The 25,709-nt window shown below is 40.3% G+C and overlaps 1 protein-coding gene across 1 annotated transcript in view; it reads right to left on the bottom strand.

Annotated features, from left to right (window-relative positions):
* The window catches only part of tbc1d10ab (TBC1 domain family, member 10Ab), a 64,061-nt gene extending 38,814 nt beyond the window's left edge, over nucleotides 1-25,247 (bottom strand). The window contains exon 1 of the mRNA XM_039772229.1: nucleotides 24,672-25,247. Within this exon, the coding sequence (XP_039628163.1) occupies nucleotides 24,672-24,856 (185 nt within the window). The 5' untranslated portion in view covers nucleotides 24,857-25,247. The remainder of the gene's footprint in view (nucleotides 1-24,671) is intronic.
* Nucleotides 25,248-25,709: the final 462 nt, after the last annotated feature.

Below are 25,709 nucleotides of genomic sequence, written 5' to 3' on the forward strand. Positions count from 1 at the left end.
CCCTGGGGTATTCAATGAAGACATCTCCCTAAAAGAGCGTTGAACTCACTTTTAACTGTTCGTTTCAGTGTGAGGACACCTGGTTATTTAATCAAGCAATTGGGTGCAATATGGAAAGGCCCCTTGCTGTCAAAACCATGACAGGAAACCTATCCCTAGTCTCAGGGCAGCCACCCCACTCACCCTCCCCAAGAGATATGCAGGTTGGAGGCTTTAACTACATATTTTTATAGTCCTTCTACAGAACTGATGCATCATAAAAGCGAATATTCAAAAGCAAAGATAATTACACTATGGCAATTAATTATGAAAGCTTATTTTAACTAGTGTAATAACAAAAATGTGTATGCATTCATTTTTATGACTAAAACACAGTACCTCTTCTCTGAAGAGCAACATTCAATATTACAAAGTGCCCTTTCAACAACCCTAAGTCTACTTGAAACACGTAAAAGACAAGATGGCAAAAGCAGCTTCACTGGGTTTATTAAAACCTATTTAAAGTAAAAAATATAGTCATTTGCACGAAGTATATATTTTGGAAGATTAAAAGAAAGACAGATACAAAAAAGTCACATAAATAAACAGACAGACAGGACTATTTCTTCCAAAGGGAAATTTAGGTTTTATAAAAGCTTTAAAAATAATACAACAAACTACAACAACCACCCCCCACCAAGCACAAACAAGAGTTACAAAAAGAAGAAAAATGTCTGCTTTGGCTAATGATAAAAGAGGAGTCCCAGTGAGGCATTACAAAAGGTGCACTGCTGGAGGATTAAATAAATAATATTATTCAAGTATGTTTGCTGAGCACAGCTCTCTGGAGGTGGACCGCTTCATGTAAATCACCAGGATTAAACCTGCGGTCAGTCATTGCCTTAATGCACCAATGTGCTTATTTCACAGGATATTAAAAACAAATACATAGCAATTACCAAGCACTGCTAGGGAAATCGACAGGTTTATTTAAGCATTCTTCCATACCCATCATAAGAAATACCAAAAAAAAAAAAAAACCACACACACAAAATCAATAACAATGCCAATGTGGAAAGAGCACAACAAGTTCATGACCAAATTTAAAAGCTGGAAATTTTTGTGGACCATTCCTTCTTCAAACAGTAACAGTTATTCTCCAAAAGCACCTCTGCATTATAATGACAATAAGCTTTATAAAATATTCAGCTATAAAAAAGCAGCTGCAAAAACAAAGACAATGAACAGCAAAATGTTGAGGAAAAAAGTTCTAAAATGTTCTAAAAAGTATTACAATGTACACATTGACTTTTCCTTAATGTCAATGGTGTTAGCTGGTCACTGATGCAATCTATGATAACATTTTCAGTTTTACTCAACTCGGGTTCAGTGTGTCAGGGAGCTGAGGCCTATCTAGGCAGCACTAGGCACAAGGCAGGTAACAGCCTCAGACACCGTACCAGCCCAGTGCACGGTTCAACCATGCACATAACCGCAAAGAGTCAGTGATTCAGTTAACGGGCCCATGTCTGAGGATGGCTGCTCCCGCCTGCTCATTAACACTACAGCCAATTTGGATTTATTTACGAGGCTTCTATTGAAATGTCAGTAAAAACAGCTCTGTAAAAAGAGGTTACATGTTTCATGTGTAATAGATGTATTTTTGAACCTCCCAATACATATTGACATTGCTACATTTCATTTTTGAATCAAAAATATTTATAAAGCAAACTAAAAATGCTTTTCCAAAGCTTTGCAAAAAAAAAAAGCCTTATTGCAACAGTTAATAAAGAAACAAAACCAAAACAAAAAGGAACTACTACATACACAAACACAAGGGAAACACCGTAGTTTCTCTCACTATTCTTAATACCCTGAATAGTCGATGTTTAAGTGTGCGAGAATAATTTGCCAAATCTACATTTATCTTGATTTACTTCCATAAGAGTTGTTGGCTCTCTACCTCCCTAAAGCATCAGAACCACATAACAAGACAGGCAGACAAAAAGAAAACTGGTGGAACAGGTCAGACATGCAGCAACTATTTGTTAATTCTCGTATTGTTTTGGATCTGAGCACCACCCAAGACGCTCCATTTACCAAAGTTGTCCCAAATTCTCAATGATAACGTAAGGCCATTGTTCAGCATAACCAGTGCCAGCACTTTACATAATTAGTGATGCTTAAAGTGTGAGGTATGTCACCAACAAGGCACCTTAAAGGTCAAAGTCAAGAGGTATTGGAAGACTTTTGTGATGTCAAATATTAAACACAGTCAATGAGGCATCTCATGGGTGTATCGAACAAGCTGTAGTAGGATATTGCAATGGCACTGAGAAATTACATTTTTAAAACTACTACATAATTATGGTATGGATTCAATGTTAAATTGTTATACAGACACTGGAGAAGCATAGGAAAGATGTGAAAGTAAAAATTACAATGAAAAATAATTACAGAAGAATCATGATACTGTACTGATGGGCCATTTAGAGGGCATGCAAATTACAATAAAATAAGAGGAAATGAAAAGGATGGAATTCCAAACTGGGTGTATAGCCATCAGGGAAGGCTACAAAGGAATTACAAGAGATCCACACTGACCTTAAGTATGAACATTTAATTCAAGGCCTAGAAGTACATAAAACACACAGGAAGCACAAAAAAATAAAACTTAACACTAAATTTACACAGCAGGCATTTCAGCCTCTCAACACTACAAAGTCAAAGATCATTTGAATGAGCATTTCAGTTTTAACCCCAAAAACATTTGAAAATTACCAGTATAGTTTTTCATGAGCTGCGCCCAAAGATTAAGAGTCCATTATGTATAAACGAAAAACCAAGTGGGACTGCAAGAAAACCATAGCATGTGCTTAACCAAACAAAGCATTCATAAAAACACTAAGACGTCTTTGTCTTTCTTCACTACTCAGGGTTAATCAGTTGATCAAATGTTGTTTCAAGGGCTACCCAGGATGCATCATGGAATTTCAGCTATCAGTCACTCATTCACTCCGGATAATAAACGGCACAAGACTATGCTCAGGGGGACAAAACACCAACACTGCAAGACAAATGCCTCCTGCTTAAACAAAAAAAAAAAAAAAGTCCCATAATTAAGTGTTGAAACCACTGCTTTTTAACAAGAAGAAACAGATGTTGTCCTGTTTGTTACCTCACTTGATTTGGAAATGGCAAACTTTTTCCAACTTCTCTGGAAACTTGAGCGAATATTTGGAAAGACTTTCAGGGTCTGCTGCAGTGTACATATACAGCTTCACAAAGCACACCAGGCTCATCTCTGAATGAGAACTCTGCCAATAGCAGTAATAAGGGGGCACACACAGACACAGGAACCAAAAAAAAAAAATTTGCTCATAGCGTTAATAAAAATGGGAGTGCAGTCACAATGGCAATACTTTTATTATTAATAGCAGGTGTACAATGTTTTTGCTTTGTAATTATGGTATACTGAGTGTTGGTTGATGTGGGAAAGAAGGCCTGCAAAATAAAAATTTTAAAAAGTCAATGGGTTTTGAAAACTTTCTGAACACATTGTACATGTAAAATAAAACTGCACATTAACAGTTGTACCACAGATCTGTCCTTGTCAAGTGCCTTGGGGAGATATCTCCAACAGAAAGACAATAGAGAAAACAAAGTCTTTTTTACCTGTAAAGAAACAACTAGTACTTGCAAGAGAAGGTCATGCAGAGGGTATCCTCAATGTGCTCTGTACAAACAGCTGGATGGGATAAGAAGGTTAGAAAATGGAAGGATGGATGTTTAACTGCCAGAGTTGAGCAGCATACTTGCGTGTGGAATAATAAAACTTTAACCAGTAAGCTGTAATTACAGAAATATATGGGTAACTAAGTATGTAACTGCACTTAGCTCCTCAATCTGGTGAAGTGCATTCTAATTGGTCAACACTGACTTACTTAAAAAGGAAAAGCAAACAAAAATGCAGGTATGACCTTCAGACCAACCATTAGCCCAGCCAAAATACAAATTTGAAGTGAAGTACAACAATAATGTAAGCTTAACAAGGCAAACGGCAACGTCTTCCTCCTTCGATGTTTATTTTCAGAACTGCCGGTGCAAGCTGTACTAGCTGCTGGGTTTGTTGTGTCCTCCGTTACTATGGCTGAAGCTAGGAATAATAATGTCTAAACAAGTAACACTTTCAAAGCTGCCAGTTAAGCTGGCAGACACATCTCCTTCTTAAGGGACAGGTTTAAATCTGCCACTACAAAAAGAACTACCTTAGATACTGCTTTAATTTCTTATCAATTTTGTGGATAACAGTCACCAAAAATGACCAGACTGTCTGCACAAGAGGTTAAAAGCCTGGCAGTATTGGGCTATAACAACACTGAAAGGATTTTAGGATCTATGATAGACAACTTCAAACTGAAAACAAATATAATTCAGATTGAGTTGAGAGACATTAAAATAACATGCTCAATTAAGCATGTTTAATTGCTTAAAGATGACACACTGCACTTGATTGACTGAGCTAAAAATATATTGCTGCCGATTTTAGTTTGTACTCCACAACTGATGCTTCTCATTTCAGGGTCCAACACTAGCCAGCCCACATTGATGGACTCCACTTATCCCAATATCACTTTTCCATCACTGCAGCATCATTGCACTGTCACCATGTTCGTGACAGACGGCACCAAGATTAGCAGGGAAGAAGTCCAAGTGGGGATAAAGAAAATGCATCTTTAGCAACATGTTGCACTTCCTTGTTTTGTATGCTTGAAGCACATTGTCAACCAAATGGATGCAGTTTGGTGCAAGGAAATTCTAAACAACATCCACGAATGTTTTCCATGCAATTTCCTCTGTCCCACTAGCAGACATGTGAAACGCTTGACATTGATGATGTGTCTGCTTTGTGGCCTTCCTTAATCTTGGCATCAGTAATTTGCGGACAAATGTGTCCCATTTATTGAAATCCTTCACATTCCATGTTTACGGCTTTCACAAATCTTACCATTGGTCCAAATTTTATATGAAGAGTAGGCAAAAATATCTTTCTTGGGTTTAGTAATAGTTTATGTACCACACTTTTCTGCTCTGAAAACAAATGTAGTTTTTTGTAATACAGTTAGACTCTTTAGCACATAGCACTTGGTATATCTGAGCTGCAGTGTCACAATTTACAGCTCAATGCAGATAACCCAGATGTAGAGGTTGTTAAATATGAAAGGAAATCACAAAAAAAGATTACTTCAATATGTGATAGGAAAATGTAAAGGTTATTTAGGTGATGGTGGCACAGTGGGTAGCGCTGCTGCCTCACAGTTAGACCCGGGTTCGCTTCCTGGGTCCTCCCTGCATGGAGTTTCCATGTTCTCCCCGTGTCTGCGTGGGTTTCCTCTGGGAACTCCGGTTTCCTCCCACAGGAGGAACGTTAGGTGCATTGGAGATTCTAAATTGTCCCTAGTGTGTGCATGAGGTGTGTGTGTGTATGCCCTGCAGTGGGCTGGCACCCTGTCCGGGGTTTGTTTCCTGCCCTGCGCCCTGTGTTGGCTGGGATTGGCACCAGCAGACCCCCGTGACCTTGTGTTTGGATATAGCGGGTTGGATAATGGATAGATGGAAGGATGGATTTAAGTGATGGGTGGCACAGTGATAGCAGTACTGCCTCGCAGTAAGGTGGGTTCGCTTCCCAGGTCATCCCTGCGTGGAGTTTGCATGTTTACCCTGTGTCTGCGTGGACTTCCTTCCAATATCCAAAGACATAGAGGTTAGGTGCACTGGCGATTCTAAATTGCCCCTAGTGTGGGTGTGTGTGTTGGCTGGGTTTGGCTCTGGAAGACCCCCGTGACCCTGTAGTTAGGATATAGCGGGTTGGATAATGGATGGATTTAGGTGATCAGCAGGCCAAATTCTGAAACGTAAACTTAAGTGCCCAGGAAGTAAAATCATCATTGACCATTGTCATTAACCGTCCCTTTAGGTTAACCAAACTAAAGACCTGGCTGGTGTTGGCTAACACTGCCAATTACATCAATGTGGCTGCCAGAGCAGTCGCTTCATGTTCTTGGGCACTCATCTAACTTGGGCCAACTATGTATCTATGTTGTAATTAAGGCAGAACACCAGAAACTTCCACTTACTCTGGAAACTCAAGAAATCAGGCAACTGTTACAGGTAATTACTAATTTATATAAAGGTAAAAAAAAAATCTCAACATTTGTACAAGTCTGGTATGAAAATTTTATATATTACAAACTGCACAACACTAAAGAAGGGTAAAGAATACAGCATTGGCCATCAGTGGAACAGATCTATAATTGCATTTTTACATGCAGTCATTAGAGTTCACTGAAGTTCACACCTATTGTTTAATTATAATTTGACTGCCTAGCATTTAGTGAAGTACGAAGTTAATACAATATTACAGTATTAGAAAACTATGAAGGTCAGGGCCTGTACCAGCAGGAGTTAGCGGACATCCCGGATGGGATGTCAGTCTTAACCTGCTCATGGTAGTGATGCCAGGAGGAGGATGTATAGTGGGGAAATAAGCAATACAAGATTATACGTGCCCCACCCTGTAACTGCTATTAAGGATCCTTCAGGGCTGTCTGGCCTTTTTCATTAAAACCAGAGGCTGCCAATCACAACATTTAGTAGGGCTATGACTAGCATCAACATGCTTTAGGAGAGACCAAAAATGACTTGGCATGTACTCCAGAAATCTGACTTCAGACCCCAGTGGCAGTAGCTCCTGTGAACTGAGTGTTGAGCGGACAAGAGGATGAAAGTTGCAAGAAGTAGTGTTTTTGATTTATTCTCTCTCTCTCTCTCTTTTTTTTTTTACTTGAAAGCCAATTACCCTATTTAGCTCTTCTAAGTCTTTACCCCTTTTCCTTAATGTTTGCTTAGGTTTAGGGAACCAGTAGACCTCCCCACTTCAGGCCAAAACATAATAAACCTTAAGATCCACAAATTCAGTACAGGGACAAACAGCATTTAAAAGATCTGTCCCTGAAAAAAGTGGTCCTGCATGCCACTGTAGTGAATGTTAGGAAGGTGGAGGAAGTGTTCAAGTCAGGAAAAGGTGTCTGCCGAAATGTGCGGAGTAAAGTCTCAGTCTTTCACTCGCATAAACCTCAAAGTAGTTTTGGCAGGAAAACACGTACAAAAAAACTAAAAAAAAAAAACACTCCATAGCCCAAACAGGCCATAAAGTATACGGAGGGCACTGTTCTTCAGGAATGCAGATGGACCGTTTCAGAAAATCTAAACTGCATAAAAAAATCTAGATGCCATACCTCCTTAACTGTACTTTTCATGCTTGTTATATAACTTAAAACTGGCTTTATAATAAACAAACAAAAAAAAGGTAATTCAGCAAAATTTATGCTGTGGTTACTGACACCTTTATGTTATCATCATAACAAAGCCAGTTGTATGGAAATCTGATTTGGTGAAGCTCTCACACAAAATCTCAAAACAATCAAACAGTCCTGAGATATGAGTAACCTCCAACTCACAACTGCCTTGAGACAACCTGTTTAACATAAACGTGGTTGGCCATATTCATCGGATTAGTGTTGATGATTCTTGAGGTCAATGCATTAAATTTGTGCATCTCGCAGCTTATGGTTAAGTGCCATGACCAAATCTGCAAGTCCTGGGCTTGACTGACTTAACTGTACACTGTAACATATAATCATTTCCTGTACTTAGTTTTATCAGGTTGACAGCACCAGACTCAAAATTTAAAACTGCTTCTGCATAGGGTCATTCCACTGCCAAGTGACATGTTGTAAACAGAGTTCAAATTTGTACAGATTTAGATACTCCAACACAGCTAGCAAACTGTATTGGTGAGGGGAACTACATCAGAATTAGGTGATATTTTAAGTGGCATCCATCAGGGTCCAGTGCTGGGGCGGCTGCTCTTTTTAATATACAGAGTGATCTGGATATGAATAAAATCAATAAGCTGATTATGTCTGCAGATACCACCAAACTAGGTGAAAGTGCAGATAACGGAGAATCAGATAAAATCTTCCAGTTACAGAGACTTGGGTAGATTAGAAGCAAATGAAATTTAATTTAAGTAAATGTTAACTATGACAACAGACACAGAGCACATGTGAAATAAGAGTTAAATATTTGCTGTGGTGTTCATTTTCTAACAGCTGCTTTGGTTATTTAATTGCAAATTTTTTCGCCAACTCTAATCTAATTGATGCTTACATGTTGTCCTGGTCTCTGTTCCAGCTATCTGGTCAGTTACAGTGTCTATAAAGAAACATAGCCCATTTCCTCCTTAAATGCATGACTTTAGGCAAATTTTGGTTTCTCTTGTGGATTCAAATTAATTTGATTATTTTGAATATCTCATTAAAGACATCAAATCATTATATACAATTGCAGTACCCCATTAGATACTGTTGTACTCAAGATGTATGGCACAGCATGTATTGCGAGACTGGAATCTCACTGGTGAAATATGGTTAATGAAATTGGACTGTAATTTAATTTCACAATTTAGTTAAAATGTTACCATTAATGCAACTACATACAGAAACAATCTGGACAAGAGGATCATCAATAAGCTGGTTAAATGTACAAATGATACCAAACTGGGTGAAAGGGCAGATAATGGAAATAAATCAGCTCAACTGTTACAGACACTCATGGGCTGAATATACAGGCTTGTATTACACGCAAGAAGTAAAACTGAAAGACCTAATACACAATAGGAGGTCTGAAACTTGAAAGTACCCCTTATGAGCAGTGGCGGACCGTGCATTTTAAACCTAGGCCTTCAGTAGTGCTCCGTGTGAATCAACCCGCCCCTCAAAAACTAATTTATGGTTATAAAAACCATCTTAATATGCAGAAATACAGTATAAAGAGCTGTTGCATCGCAGACAGATAACTCCTGTAGCCACAATAAATGCCTTTATTGAATATACAAACTAGGGGTGAACAAGTTCCTTTCTACTGCAGCTACAGCCGCGACACACATAACAAACATCAATAATAACTCATAAACTTGCAATATCATTTAGGAAAATCGCCATATTTTACTCACCAGAAATTCTGATTATTTGTAAACAAAATCCATCCTCCTGTCTTTCCTCTAAAACAGTTCATTCAATTATTCTGTCGTACAGATTATCCGTGCGCTTCAGTTCCATCAAAAAGTCACTTTCTATCGCCATCGAACTTGCCCTGTCGTACTTCTGGCATAAGTTTTAATTCGCTTTAGGGCTGAAAATGTCTGATCGACAGAAGCAGAGTACACGGGAATGGTCACCGCCAAATATACCAATGTGTACAGCTGGCCCAAGGTCTCATTCAGATTTTTCTGATGAAGGAAATCAAGGAGATCAGTGGGAGATCTTCCTGCAAAATCATCCATGCAATACATTACAGTCAGTTCTGTTTTTAGCCGAGACAAATCAAAAAGTGCTCCGTGGCTCTGTGTTAAACTGGAGAAGGCTGCATGTGTGAAATTTTTCTTGTATTCCCGAAACTTCTGGGGCTCGCGGAGCGAGACATCAGTTTTTCGTGGTCTTGAAGTCTGGTCTGTGTCTGGCAAATATTGTCCAGAATCCTGCCATGGAGTTGGCAGTTGTGTGCGCGAGGATCTTGCGCTTGACCTCTTTGTGCGCTCGGAGCGCCTGCGGTGCATTCAGTGGCCTCGTAGAGTTCCTCATATCGGCTTCTATCCAATCAACTGGTCTGAATAAGGTGATGTTGCCGTACGCCTGCTAGAGGGCCGTACTGACACCAACTCAAAATCTGATTGGTTGAAGCAACAGTTTAATCGACATTTATTTTGTGTTAGAGGGCCTGCAGAACAGATTGTGAAGGCCTCTTTGACTTTGATTCTGCCAGGCAACAAATGATGGCTGAAATATGATTGGTTAAATGCTTTAATACGAAAATACATGTCTGGAAGCAGCACAACCATCGGAAAAGCTATGAAAGGAAGCGGACAGACTATTTGGAATTATTTAATAAGTATTCATGGACAAAATATAATTAACATCAGTTTGTGATTCAGATTTTTTTAGGCTAGCAGAGAAGGCCTTGCAGGCCCTGACGGCCCACCACTGCTTATGAGAAGGACCTGGGAGTCACAGTAGACGCATCACTACCGGCATCCATAGAGCTGGCACAAGTGATTGAGCATAATAATAGGATGTTAGGTTAAGTATTACTATATGTGGAGTACAAGACAAAGGAGGTTATATGTGAGCTTCAAATTGCACTGCTGAAACCCCACCTGGAATACTGTGTGCAGTTTTGGCCTCCATATTACAAAGGCGACATTCCAGCCTCATTGAAAACCTAGAGAAGAGCATTTTTCTTCATGCAAAGAACCATAGACATGCAGAGGAGACTAGGACTTTATGGACAATCAGGACAATTAAGTGAATAGGAACACAGAGGGAGCACTTGCTGGGCTGAATAACCGGTTTTCATCACAATTGTTCTCATGTTCTGAAAAACAAAAAATCACCACCAGTGAACTGGTTGAGCCAGTATGAGATTATGCTGTGTGCGTGCCAGAAAATGAACTCCATATAATCAAAGTTTTAAAACAAGTATCCTACAAACAATAGTCCTGATGTCAGGATGTGCCTTAATATCCACAACAAAAGGTCTGAACAAACTACAGCACCTGCCTATTGTATTCTAATTTAACACATCAGAATTCCAATTCAAAGCCATAACACCCAAACTTTACACGTCACTGAGAATAGAAAAAAATTCAGTAGAGAATAAAAGACTGTCACAGATTGGATGTAACACAACATTTTATATTTGGCAGAAGGCACCACACCACTATGGCTCCAATCCCAAGAGCCAGATATGAAGAAGAAAAAAAAATTAATGCTGCTGTGGTATCTCAAACCCCAAAAAGGGGTAGTCACTCTTCTTTTACCCTGTACAACACTGCTGTGAGGAGAACACCTGGTGCCCTTTTGGGAGGAATGGGGGCCTGAGCCAAATGCCACAGTACTCAGATTGCTTGGTGGATAACCAACGTTTCATTCCATTTATAATATTCATAATGTTTCCAACTAGACAGATTCTTGTGCTTTATACATTTATTGTTTCATTCCTGACCAACCTGAAGCGCCATAAACAGATTCGTGCAAAACTTTGTAATTCAAAAGTGATTGTCACATGTTACTCAGAAGTTATTACAGAAGCAGGCTTCAAAACCCCCTCCAACCACTTAGATTGTGAGCTTTAAGTTGGGTGGTAGTGATAAAGACGGTATCAGCTAGCAGGTGGAAGGAACGCCATTGTGACATGGTCAGGGAAAAAAATGGCACATTGGTTAGGTGGCCAATTACCCCACTTGGTGGTCAGAACAGGCCTTGAGGCTTCAATCCACTCTTAAGAATAAATTAATTAAGATCAGTAACAGGCTTAACACAGTAAATCACAATAAATCTATGCGGACAGGTTTGTGAAATACCAATAACTCAGGCTGCATACAATAACAAAGGCCATGTCCAGACTTTCTTAATCTGTTGGTGTCCTGCTAGATAACCTACCAAACATTAAAAAGACTGCAGTTTTTTTCTTTCCCTACATATTAGGATGTTTTTCAAAGCACAAAAAAGCAACTTCATACACAAAGAACTCAACCCAGAATGAAGTGGTGCTTTGTCAAGCAAAAGTTCAGCAATGAACCACACAACCCAGTAAAGAAGCATAAAGTGTCATCAAAGAACCAGCATATTTAAGAGTGCCCATTTATTTTTACCCTTGTGTACAAATACTTGGTGTAGCTGCTCCTTAATAAAACCCCTTTTCTTTCGTCTCTTTAGACTTGCGTCTTGTTATTTTGGAATCCCTGAAGTCCTTGACACTATCGCATCTGCCGTCCACAATGATCATGTTGATGAATTATTTCAATATTTGACACATTATAAAATAAAATGTTTTATGTTATACGGCCCCATTTGTTTCTCATCTGTGAGAGATAATGAGGTTGGGATCTTACTCATCAGTGAGGCTCTCCCTGAGCCTCTGACTAATTTGTTCCAATCCTTCAATAAGCTGATCATCAACACTAAACTGTTTGCAATGGGATGACAATTATGTTTGGAGGTTTATCAGGTAAGGAAGACAAAAGATTCAAGGTTAAGTTTGTTAGCATCACTAATTAAGGCTCCAGAGAGTGGTAACAGGTTGGACGTTGATTAGCACATGCTGGTAGGAATTGCACTGTACTCTGCACACGTGACACTAAGTACTCTATAAATATAGGTTCTCATCCTCAACATAATCTTCATATGTTTAAGATTTGATCAGAACCCTGCCATATGCTATTGTGCTGTGTCTACTCCCCAGTTAGTCTTAGCACAAGCTCAAGGGGCACCTGGAAAGCTGGCAAATATTATTTGTGCCACTTTATTTGCTAAGCTAATAAGGGAATTTAAAATCACTACCTTTTTCAGTCATGGTTTAATGTGGAATGGGAGGTTGTAAGCAAAGAACTGCTTCCCCTCCTCCAACTAAAACAACCATGTTTAGAAGCTGGCAGCACTTCAATAAAATGTGAAAGGGGTTTCACTTCACTCTGGACAAAAAGTAAAAAGGAAACAAAACAGCAGTACACAGAGCTCTATACAGACCTCATACTGCGGGCAAATAAAAACATGAAATTAAGCAAAAACCTAAGAAACGTAGGCAGAACATTGTCATCGGTTGCCTTTTCTGTTCACATTCCAGTGTATGTCACCTAAGGTAAAGTGCCCCATAACCTACAAATTTCATAGCTGCTTTCTGAAAGCTTCCAAACGCCAGACAGCTTTAAAATTTTCCCAAACAAGCATTTTGAGAGGTGTGAAGGCCTCACTGGGTAATCTTGTCCAACACGTAACAATCATAATATATTGCATGTTATGTTTCAATGCCCTTGCCAGCAGCGTCAGCGTTTCCGAGGGAACCAGCTACCATCAATAGATTTAATATACAAATAAGATTAAAGATTACCACAGCTGGTTATGACAGGCTAGTAGTTCAAGTAGCACAACGGGACAGCATCAGGAAGTGAGCAAGCGGAGGGCAGTTGCATGGGTGTCAAACTGGAGTAACTTGCTGTTCTAACATAGGAGAGTGTGCAGCTTTCAAAAAAACATGGCTGTGACAGCACATTAAAACAGTGCTAACACTTGGACAAGAAATTCTATGGCTTGCATCACTCTGTGTCTGGAATGCCTGAGGAAGGAAGACTATTTACACAATTGCTAGAATTGTATTTGGTAAGTGTGGATCATTCTGTAAATGGGCTGTCGTCATGGGGATTGACTTTTAAATTATGTACTGCCTTCCATGTGTAAACCATCTGACAATTTATTTCACAATCACCTTCCGAGCATTCTGTGATTTTGTAAGAATTTTTAAGTAAGCTTATTTCAGGGCTATGAAGCCGAGGATTAAAACACAAAACGCATCAGCCGTATCTTCACTAGCATGATCTGTTGGTAACAGGTTAATTCAACATGCACATTAGAGCCAACATTAACAGGCCCTTTCACACAAAATAATCATCTTGGCCCATAGAAAACAAGTAGCACAGTGGTTATGGCTTTGGACTTCAAAACCTGAGGATGTGGGTACAAATCCCACCCTGAGCAAGTCACTTCACCTGCCTGTGCTCCAACTGGAAAAAGAAAAGAAGTGCAACCAATTGTACCTCAAATGTTGTAATTCGCTTTTGATAAAGGCATCAGCCAAATAAATAAATAAATATACCTGTAAAAATCATCTATTATAAAAAAAAAAATCATGGAACGGAGACGATACGTGATCTTCTCGGAAGACAATTTGATGTCAAAGTCAAGACTGATAACATCTGGAAGATATGCAAAATGGATTAGCTCGTGTGCACAGTGTAGTTCTAGAAGGGATGTCAACTGCATATCCAGGTGGGCCAACCAGATATCGTATCCACAGTCAGAAGCCAAAAATAATACAAAGTGAAGGTGAAAAACGTGTGGCTGCTGCTTTAACTTATGTGTGTCCATTCCTTGACGTTTCACATTTATCCAGTCTGTTTGTTGTGTAAATCAAACAACATTTATTTTGTAAGTAATGGATTTCCACAGTTATAGCATGAAACTTTAATACAGACATGGTAAGAAATCTGTGATTTTCCACAGCTTTATCATTTAACACACAAACTTAAAATACTTCCTACTTCCCGCTAAACCCTGAAGCCCAGCACCCTTTCTTAAACAAACAAGATCCCATTAAAACTGAATCATTATCTAGCACTATTCTTAATGAATAAACTACAAAAGCTCACACACAAACATAATACAAGATTTTTTACTCTGATCCCTGACAGTACAGGCAAAGACAGAGGGGGGGCAAACCTCCACTGCACGGATTGTAATTTGGACAGCTTTGTGGGAATAGCTGGGAAGTTATTGGCAGTTAAGCTAACTTTTACACATAACAACAAACACAGTAAAAGTTTAGCACAGTTACTGATACAGGCCCATCCCTACAGTTAAAGGGAACGTTTTATTCAGACAGGCTAAGACATGATGGAAGAATTAGCATGAGTGGGTAAACAAAGTAGGTTTACAAACAAGAAACTATAGAGCTGTTTCTCCAAACCTCGATAAACATCCCAGAGCAGGTCAGCTTACATGAACTAGTAGGAATTGACAGGCATTTTTCAGAAGCAGAACACAAAGGGGCCAAAGATGAGGGCTTAAGTGCACTCTCCCCCTCTAAGAAGCAGTCCAAAAAGAGAGTCTTTAAGCTGTTACAAAGAGGAAAAATAGTTTGTGGGGATCAAATGGTAATGGTTAAACTGCTCAAAAAATGGAGGAAATGAAACTTGGGAGCAAGAAATGTATTAATAGTTTTAGACAGGGAATTGTGGGATCCAAATTTGAAGCTAATTATTTTTTTTGCCATGAATTTTGAAACTATGACCGATTTGCCTATGGTATTTGTTTACTTTCACATGGGACTCCTGTTCCTATTCTGGTGTTCTTTAAATCAATTGGCTGCCAAAATGAGTTTAATTTTGCGCCACCCACATGGCTTAATATGCAGCATGGAATCAGTGTGAAAACTCAGAAACAATCAGGCACCGAGATTCACTTAAGGTGACCCCAGGCATCAGCTGAAGGGAAAACATCTTGCAGCCTATCCAGGAATATTGTTAAAAAGCCAAGGAGTTTGCCCACAGTGAGGCAAAGGTGAGGTTCTGCTCATGACAGATTGATAAAATACTCAGATAAGAACTGTACACCGCAAAGGGTCTCAATGAATATCATTCAATCGATTCTTCTTTAATAATGTCCATGCATCTCCATTTCTGTGGGTGTACCCTTCCGATTATATTTCTTTTCTGTCTGACACATTATTTAATTACTGTAACTACCTCTCTAAGACATATCCCTAATAACTACCCATTGATTAGCAACAAATACCAACCATTAATCAATATATTCAAGAGGAAAGAGTGTGTGTCTGCATATTGTGTAGAAACCATATTCATATAAATATACATCTGTCACAAGAAATAAAACAGAAGCACCTTTGGTAGAGCACTACATGAAATCTTCAGCATTGAATCACAGTTAGCTGTGCATACTGCTTTATCTATAGTAATACAATTCTAAGCCGTTTGCTTGCCAAACAACCAAAAACAACTGAAACATTTTCCATTAAATTGCCCACCTATGTTGTCATTTGTCCAATTTAATGTAGAGACTTGTACTATATTACATTTTGACGACAGGGGTCCCAATAGGTGAGGGTGCAACCCTAAAAACACTGCAGAAACCAGGGACTACAATCCCCATCTGTCAGCAGGAGTGAGTGCACTGATGATATGGACCTCCCATCAGCTCCAGCTTTTCTACCAGTCAAAGGAGGATTTCACCTAAGACCGCTAGGCACAGAGTTTTCTTCTCAACTCATCTGGATAACAAAATCATTGTCTCATTAGAATACAACTATTGTCTAAGATTTATGCCTTTTTGTCTTATTGTGGATTGTGTTTGGCAATGATGAATTTCAAAAGACCATTTCTTCACATTTATTTATATCCAGGCAATGTCAGGTACTTCAGCTAATATGATTACACATGGATAAATCTACCAGAAGGAATCCATTTGGAGTACTGTAATACAATAAGATGAATAACAGAGGGGGGTAATGTAGTGATCCAAGTGCCAAGGTCAGAGGAGCACCCCTTGGTGACAAAGTATAGTGAAGGTCACACCAATGCTGCCATCAGTAGGTGGTGCACAAAGTGTTTTTGTTCCTAAATGATAGACATCACACTCTAAAATATGGCAATGTATAATTAGAGTTTCAGCTGGGTCATTTAGTGGACTTTTGTGATGTAAGATAAACCAAGGATGGTTCTACAGTGCATCAGCTTTAGCAACAGCGAAAATGGAAGATATCCACTGCCAGAGAAGTGGTTCTGGACAGCCCAGACATCATATAAATGCATGTGTGGAACAAAGCACCATCAAAAGGGACTCATCAGAGACACTGTCATACCAGAAATGCCCATATGGATCATATGCAATTGTTTTTCTGAAGATAAATTGCAGTCTCATGTTCTCCTCACCTGACATCTTTAGTGACGACAGCAGACCCTGTCGGCAAATGGGTGAGAGTCCTGTACATGTTCTTCAAAGACCTGGACAGCAGGTAAATCCACACTGTATACACCAGTGACACAAACAGTTAATGCCAGGCATCATGCTGAAGGGTACCATCTTCTACAGTGCTTACTCAAACAAGGCATTTACGGTGGAGACAATAGGCAGTGCTACCTATGTAATAGATATCATCTAGCCAGTACTGATCCTGCTTCTGCACAAAAAGTGAGATGTCCTCCAGAGTACAAAATGCCCAGCCCCATTCCAACCACACAACTCACCATGCTCTAGCAGCTGTTTACCAACTTCCCTGGACAGTAGGCTCAAGAGAGCTCTCCTTGATTAAGGACATATGGGACTGCAATAGACTGGTCACCACTGGCAAAACCTGTCAGGTCAAAAGGGCATGGTCTGATGTCAACAGGAGGACATTCATCATCTGTGGGAGTGTTTATAAGCCAGGCCTGCATTGCAGAATGAGGAGGTTACACCCTGTAATAATGTGAGTATGCTGTGGCATGTGACACTATGCACTAAATAAACCAAGCTGTACCACCCTGTGTGTGTGTGTGTGTGTGTGTGTGTGTGTGTGTGTGAGATCCCGTTCTTAGCACATTCAGAATGATTCTCCCACTCGTGTGGTGTGATACCTATGCAGTGTTATTTTTCATTTTCTACTAGTATATTTTTTGAGAGCCCAAGAGTGAAAATGATGACGACGGTAAAAAGGAATTATAAATGATATACAGTACTACCAAACTTTATTATCCTTACAACATGCTGCATTTAGCACACAACTACAGTTAGTTTCAGTATTCTTAGTTCTTCCTTCTATGACAAAGGCAAGCACAGTAACCATCATAGCGCCATCACAGCCTGTGTGGTACTAATAATCGATCGATCAATCGATCACACTCTACTATTTCATCCCACATGCACTGATCAAAGGCCAAAAGTTATACGTAAAAAAGCCTAACCCATGTTAAGAAAGATCAGAGTGTCAAACTTCACACCTGTGGCTTGATAAACAAATAGAAATGTATTGCAGCATCCAAACGGTTGTATGTAAGAGGAGACACATGAGCAGAAAATAACTGCCAAAACCAAACCACTGGTCTAACGTTTGACTCCACAATTTGGCTGCTGGGAAGTGGGGGTGTGTATTAGCATCGGGTAAATGGCTACTTCAGTGACCGTCTATATTCCAAAACCTACAGATGCCAAATGAGGTCCTGAGGAGCACTACATAGCTGCTCTAGCCGGGAGACAAAGGCACCCATTGTGTATAACGCAGCTTGAGGATAACACCCCAGAATGTTCAACTGTTGGCAGCCTTTTGTGAGGAGGCATGAAAATCATATTGCTGCACAGTCAAGATGCCTACTTGAGCAGCGGCAAAAATTATCAGTTTGAACGGTCATCCACAGCCCTCACAAGGCACGCACCATGTTCTTGAGTACAGCAAATCTGGAGGCTATCAACCTAACTCATTCTTGAAGACAAAAAGACGACACCAGGATACCTGATAACAGCAACGCTGAGTAATGTTATGTCAGCCATGAATCATACTGCCAGCCTTAAATGTTCACGAATACACCATGTAGGGTGCCTTACACCACAGCAAGCCTCTCATGTAGCTCAATGCAACTCATGTGATGCTACTCACCCGGAAGACACAGACCCCTAAACAAAAACTTTAATCAATCAACCTCCAGTTAAGGACATGTCACGTTAAACGACTTTTCCAAGAGATTGTCAGTCGTAGCCTTCACTTGCATAATCTGAGTTTGAGGTAGTCGGTGGTGTAAGGTGATATGTCCAGTGACTCACTCTAATTAATCCACAATGCGCCCCTCAGACAGGTGGCAGAGGCAGCTCTGTGTGCAAGCAAATGCATGTAACACAGCGATGCAGATTAAACAGCATGCATGTTCCAAACCTCATGAACAGAAGAGTTTTATGTACCATGACAGAACAGAAAAAAATATATATAAAAAAACAGGGGCTATGATTCTGTCCAAACTTTCAATCTATCACCTCCAGCAAATTGTCCATGTGTGTCCTTTAATGAAGCTCAAACTCTGGTTCATTGTTTCAAAATTTTCACTGCTACACCACTAAACATGCATGCCACGGAGTTCATATGTTAGTGGAGGTATTGAGCAGTGAAAATGGACAGAGCACATTCCAAAACTGAAGCTGAAGCAGACGATAAAGTTGAAAATGGTGACACACAAGAAATTTTGCCAAAAAAACGGAGCCGTGTCTGTTGTATGGAGATACTTTGGTTTTAAAAGGTCGGATGTGGACCAACCAACCGTTTACTGCATTGCTGTCGAGCTAAAGGTTGTCACCACGAGCAACTTGCTGCACCAAGTTATCTGCAAACATGCTTTGGAGTACCATGAATGTATGGATCAAAGATTGGCACCCTCCACATCCTCAGTGAAAAAGCTAGAAGACGCTCGAGTCAGACGTGTTTGACTACAACAAAAAAACCCAGTGGTGGATCGAGACCAGGGGTGCAGAAATCCAACGCCCGACTTGTCCGACACGGGTAAATTGACCGTCGGACAAGCGTGTTTTCTGGTTTCAGTTGTCCGCGGACAAGTGCAATTTTTCTGGAGGAAAAAAAGGATTAAATGTGCAGTGCAGGGCACATTTTTACCACTACTTTCAAATTTTAAACATTTGGGTATGTACTTGGTGCGGAAACAGCTTACTTAGGCATGTTCTTCATGTATCAAATTGGTATTCAATATTGTTTACAAAATGATGGCTGATTTTTCAAAGGGGAAGCACTCTTGTGACCTTACATAAGTATTTTACCCTACTATTTACACGCTTGGAGATGCGGTTTTTTTATGCCGACATAACGATGTAATTTGGTGATTTTTCATTATAATCAGTAACTTTTATATATTATTAATAAAATTAATTTTTTCTACATAAAAATGCGGTCATTTCACCTACAATGCAATTGTTTTCGCCACATAAAGTTGTTAGGCATTTGATCTTTTCTGGAATTTGCAATTTCGCGTAGGTTGTGATATATTGAGGAGTTAAGAAATTTATTGCGTGACATCAATTTTGATGAGCTGTCTATAGATCATTTTTGATTAGAGAATTTTTCAAATAAACAAGTGGGTTTCGCGCTGTCAGTTTTTTAAAAATAAAGAAAATATTCTAACGGTTTCCAAATGTTATGAAATATCAATAAAAATCTTCACTTAGACGCGATTATTTTTTTTCCCCCGACAACATCGGTAATATTTACTTCTTTGGAAATGTAACCTCTTGCTGAATTTCGAATACGTCATTAGGAATTACCTGCGTAACCCATAATGCACTGCGGTAAGCATGTTGTTTTCGCTATATGCGTGTTGTTGAAACTGAAGCAAGTAGCATCATTTCTTGATTAAAACTGGCACAATAGGCCTTGAAAAACCTAAGGAAGCGTAGTAAGGCCACTGTGAAAAAAATACGGACACAGTGAAGACAAAAAAATGTAATGTCGAGATTAAAGTCGACATGTTGACTTTATTCTCGTAGTTTATTTTGTCAGTTGAATGTCTCAAACTAAATTTCATCTTAAAATGAATGTTTCATTTACTAGATTTTCTCAAACCCCGTCATAAATTAATGTAGCACATTAAATGCTTTATATTAAGTGTTCCCCGACCCAGTTGTTAATCTCTGTGCGCTTCTTAAACTGCTTTCTCTTGCAGTGAGAGGCGCCGGCAGCAATCGCCGCACATTGACTTCATGATATTCCTGCTCAATGAACATTCAGAATACTAAGATAAATACTTGATATCTTATTTACGATGAAATGCATTAAAGCATGTATTAGACATGGGTGGCGGGGGACACGGTGGTGTGGCGGTAGTGCTGCTCCCTTGCGTTTTAGGGTTCTCAGGTCTACGTTCAGTGTAGAGAAGTTTATGGCAGGTGTGACGAGGCTCCAAAAAAACTGGATACTGTATTTGAATGGGTATCTCACAGGTTTAACTGAAATATTGTGTAAATGTTGGGTTCGTGATCTGGAGGTCGGAGATACGAACGAAGAATTCAATGGATGTTTTTCTGAGCAGGCTTTCTTTATTGCATGTTTGCTGTGTCTATCGTACGTACTAAACCCCCAGTTCCTAGCCTTTGTCTTTCTCCATATGACCAATCACCACACGATAAGCGTCTTTGTGAAATTAAAACCTGCACCTCAGTTTTCAGAGTTTAAAAAACAATTTTCGTTATACATGTTTAATTATGCCATCCATTCAGAGGTCTAAGCTTATAACTAGTTTTAATTTCACAAATACGTTTATCGTGTGGCGATTGGTTATGTGCAGAAAGAAGAAGGATAGGAACTGGGGGTTTAGTACGTCAAATAGAGACATGAGTCTAAAAGTAAGAAAAAAGTTGGTTGAATTAAAAAAGCGTTTTCTAAAGCTAAACGCTCGGAGGTTGAGCGTTATGCTAGGCTGTTCAATGCTGCTTCTTTAGAAGAGTTTGACCCACGACCAGCTGTGGAATTCTGGCTGTCACCTGGCACCAGGCACATCACTCATAAAAAACCTGAAAAGTCATCAGCATCCACTTCTGCAGGACCATCAGTCCAGGAACCATGCAGTTCAGCTCAAGTAGAAATGAACAGCATTCAGCCCATGCTGTCTGAGATGGTAAAGATTCTTTGGGGGAGAAGATGTTGCAAGACAAAAGCTGAACAACATGGCAGAAAATGAATCAGGACAGCGTTCTGTTATGTAACTGTAATATGTGAAACGGAACTAGTGTAGCTATAATGAAGGCATTGTTTATTGGTGAGTAAAAATGATAAGGGAATCTTTTTTATACAATGTTCTAGAGCAAGGTGGCAAAATACCACTCCCTGAAAGAACTTTTTTCAGTTTTAAAATGGAAGGCAGTTTTGGTATCAATAAAAGAGATCAGAAAAAATAAACTATTATTCACTTTTGTTATTTGTTTATGGGCAAGTGAATTTAACTGGCAGACAAGTGGATTTTCTAAGTTTACTTGTCTGTGGACAAGTAGAAACAAATTTGATTTCCACTCCCCTGCTCTGAGATAACCAACGCCATTTCAATCCATATAGCTGTCGTGTCAGTGGACAGAGATTGTTAACATTAACAGAAAGTGTAGTTAGTTTACAAAAAATACTGACTATTTATTCCTGTCATGCAATGCAATTCCTTCACTTCATTAGTGCCACTCCCTTGAAAACTATCACTTTATGGGGCCATGCAAACCTGCATTAATACTTGTGTGCACATTAAAATGTCTTTTTATACAATCTACAATTGCCATGACAGTGGAATAGGTTATTCTTAGCCAGTCTACTGCAGTAATTGCAGTGGAAAATGTGGTTAACATCCACTCCTGCATGGGAAAAATACACCATTTACTATCGTGAAACTGGTATAATTTTGAAAAATACCGTGATATAGAATTTTGGTCATACTGCCCAGCACTACTTCGCACCTTCAAAGCCCTACATAACCCTTGCCCCTCTCTACCTCACTCAGCTCCGAGCTCCATACACTCCTTGTCGTTCTCTCAGGTCCTCAAACAGTCATCTCCTTACTGTCCCACACACTCGACTCTCCCTCCACCTTTGGAGGGCAGGCAGGTCCTTCAGTGCTGGAACTTTCTGAGATTGCTCCTCTTTCTCCACCTTTAAATCTCAACTCAAAACCTTCCCCTTTGACAAACTTTTGTCTTCTGTGTGATGTTTTTTTTTTCTCCCCATCTATATGTAAAGCAACTTTGGGTTTGTGAAAGGCGCTCTATAAATGGAACTTATTATTATTATCATCTGCCACAGCATGTGGTGGAAGGTAGACACTCACCCACCACATATGACATGCTCAGCAATTTTCAGTTGTTAAAAATGACACGAGTCCAATGAGAAGATCAGCAACTAAAGTTAGACAGGCCTAACAACTAGAAGTCGCACAATGTGACAACGGATTTAGACGACTTTCTTCACGATTTTCAGGCATAGCCTTCACTTACACAATCATACCGAGGGGGAGGCACTTGGTGCCACACTCACGGGAGTGCTAGTCATCTAGTCTGAAAGGTGCACCCTTACAGCTAGGAGAAATGAAGATGGTGGGCCTAGACGACAAGTACTCAAGGGTAGACCCTGCGTGCATGAGAGCCAATAACCCATGAATGCACATCCAGAAGTACATGAACAGGAATACGGAACCTGGAATGCGCTGGATCTCACAAACAGAAGAGAAGCTCATCTGTCTCGTGTTTTACATATCACAATAGAGACTGCAGCTTAACTTGCCATACCTGTTGGCCCTTAGAAAAGCACCAAGCTGTTCTGGTGATCAGAAATCAGGGGTGAACACAAATTCGCCATGCAGTCAGTCTTGTACACTGACATGGTCCCGTGACGAGATCAGCCACCGCAATCAGCAAGTCTAACATTGCCTATGACTAGACATCACGTAATGGGACATCAGGTTTAACGTCTGGTGAACAGATTGCCTCAGGTCCTGTCAAAATGAACTTTGCAGAATGCACTGGTCAAGGCTTCTGGGAGGGCTGCCGAAGCCATCGGTGCATTCCTGGCTTACCATAACCTGATCCTATTCACTTACTGTAGTGTATGTCTTCAGCAAAAGACAACGCCCACCCATTTCCCAACTTTGCTACATATTTTGAGCGAGGACCAGGAGGAAGCTGGTGCCTATGCCAGCAAGAGTAGGGCATAAAGCAGGAACAATCCCCGGACAGGACGCCAGTCTATCGTAGGGTGAACACATTCACTCACACACTGGGGCCAATTTACTATTTCCAATCCACCTGAACTCCAAGGCTTTGGACAGTATGAGGAAAAGCAAATTTAAGGCATTCAAACCTTATTACTTTCCATTATCGGCCATGGTGATTTTCAAGCAAACTGAACCTTATTTCTGGGGGGGAAACAACTTTGAGGACAGTGGAGAAAAATAACAAGTGTGCTCAGGTCACAAAACCAGGAAGCATTTCTTTGAACAGAGGAAGTGGGTGACAACTTTGCACAGGCCATGACCACTGTGTCAAAACGATTAACTGCTGGTGTTTGACTCTGCCTCAGAGAGGAGGACACCGAATGTGTAAATGGGGCAGGGTGGCTGCCAGAATGTGCTACAAAATCCCAGAAAAAATGGAAGGACTTCAAAGAGCAGCCGGGAATTTCAAACATCAAGAAACAATAAGGCTTACAGTAACAAAAAAGGAAAATTTTAAAATGCACAGCCTCTTTCCTTTATAACCCTATTTGCGCATTTTAACCTTTGCAAATGCAGTTCAAGTTGTGGAAATCTCAAAGAACATACTGGAAAAATGGCCCTAGTCTTGAGAAATGGGGGTAAGCAATGTAGGGAGAAGCATCATGAATATGGTGGACGTGAAGAGAAGGACCAGAGATTAAGTGGATTGACTGTGTGAGGGGGGACGGGTGCTAGTGGTGAAAGGAGGTATCAGACATGGAGATGGAGCAGAAGAGTTTGTCCAATACATCGACCCCACATGGAAACGGTTACAGATTTAGAAGAAGACCCTTTGCAAAAGTACGCTGAAGCACAAAGCCCTCTACTTTATCAACTTCTATTACAAGACACAAGTTTAGAGGAGGACCCTTAAATATTAACTGTTAATTTTATGTAAATTAAGAATGACATCCTTTTTTTTTAAAGAAAGCGTGCTTCATCTGTAGTTATTAAGCCAAACCCTCCTCTCAGCCTTAACCCTGTCCTTTAACCTTAAAGAAATGCAGTAACGACAACCGGATGCTCTTTAAAAGAAAGTGAAGCGCAGATCCTCAGCCAACACCTGGGACCCGTTCACACTGTGCGAGTTCGGGGGTCTCAGTCCAAGACTATCCCTTCTAATTTGGGGCAAACCGCGACATCTATCTAGAAACACACACGAACACATACAAGACTGGACAAAGCTAAAGCCCACTAATCTCCCAGCTTCAACAGAGCGAGTCTACGGGGGAATGAAAAGGGCACTCACGAGTCCTCGAGGCTCTGCTGCGCTCCGCCGATGAAGCCGTACTTGTCGGCGCGAGTGTCGGCGAAGCCGTTCATCTCCGACTCGGAGCCCATGGAGCTGCTGTCCTTGTCACTCTGGTTCTCCTGGGTTCCCTTCAGACTCGGCGACGGGCCGCTCCGTATCCCGTTCTCCTGGATCTTGGCCATGTCTCAAAGAGTCGGCTTCGGAGAAGCAGCGGCCCCAGTGAGCTCACCGCTCATGTTCACCGTCGCTATGGTGCGCCTTTTTACGGGTAGAAGGGCGTGAAATATCTTTAAAAAAACACACCAAACAAACGCTGGGGAAAAAAAGTAGCGCGAGACCAAAAAAACACAAAACTCCAGGTAAGTCCAACTGCGAAGTTCAACGTTATAAAGAATTCCCGGTCGTGTGTTGCCGTCCGTATACGATAATCCACGTAAACCCACTCGTTTGCTTAGTTTCCAGAGTGCGCGTGTCACTGCCACCGGACAGCAGAACACTAAACACCGAGTCCAGCTCACCCGCCTTCCCCGAAACCGCGAGGCTCCGCAGTGGCAACGTGACGTCAGGAATTGGGCGGTACTTAGCAAGGCGCATGCGCAGTCACTTGGCGCTGAAATGATCGTCTGAGCGCTGCGCTAATCCGTCTAATTTTTATTATGATCGCAGAACAATGGTCTCTACATCCTGGGAATAATTTTAATTCACAGTAACTGTCAGTTGCAACAATTTATATGTACACTATTACCTTATAGAGAGTTTCCTTATTCACACATGGAAACACATATTCCGTTATGAGTTTAATTTGAGGTCTCTCCAATCGGATTGCAATGCTGAATTAAAGGGGATATATAAAATGGCTTAATTCAGTTCTGAGTCAAGGGGAGTGAGGCCTAGCTGAGCTGCATTGGGTGCAAGGCAGGAACCAAACTTAGACGAAGTACCACTTGGAAGTCTCCTATGTATAATTTTCATATTTTTATTATTGTTATGATTGTACTTTTTATTACTACGTAAGAATGAGCAATTATTAGTTTG

Source organism: Polypterus senegalus, chromosome 12, assembly GCF_016835505.1.
Source record: "Polypterus senegalus isolate Bchr_013 chromosome 12, ASM1683550v1, whole genome shotgun sequence".
Taxonomy (NCBI): Eukaryota; Metazoa; Chordata; class Cladistia; order Polypteriformes; family Polypteridae; genus Polypterus; species Polypterus senegalus.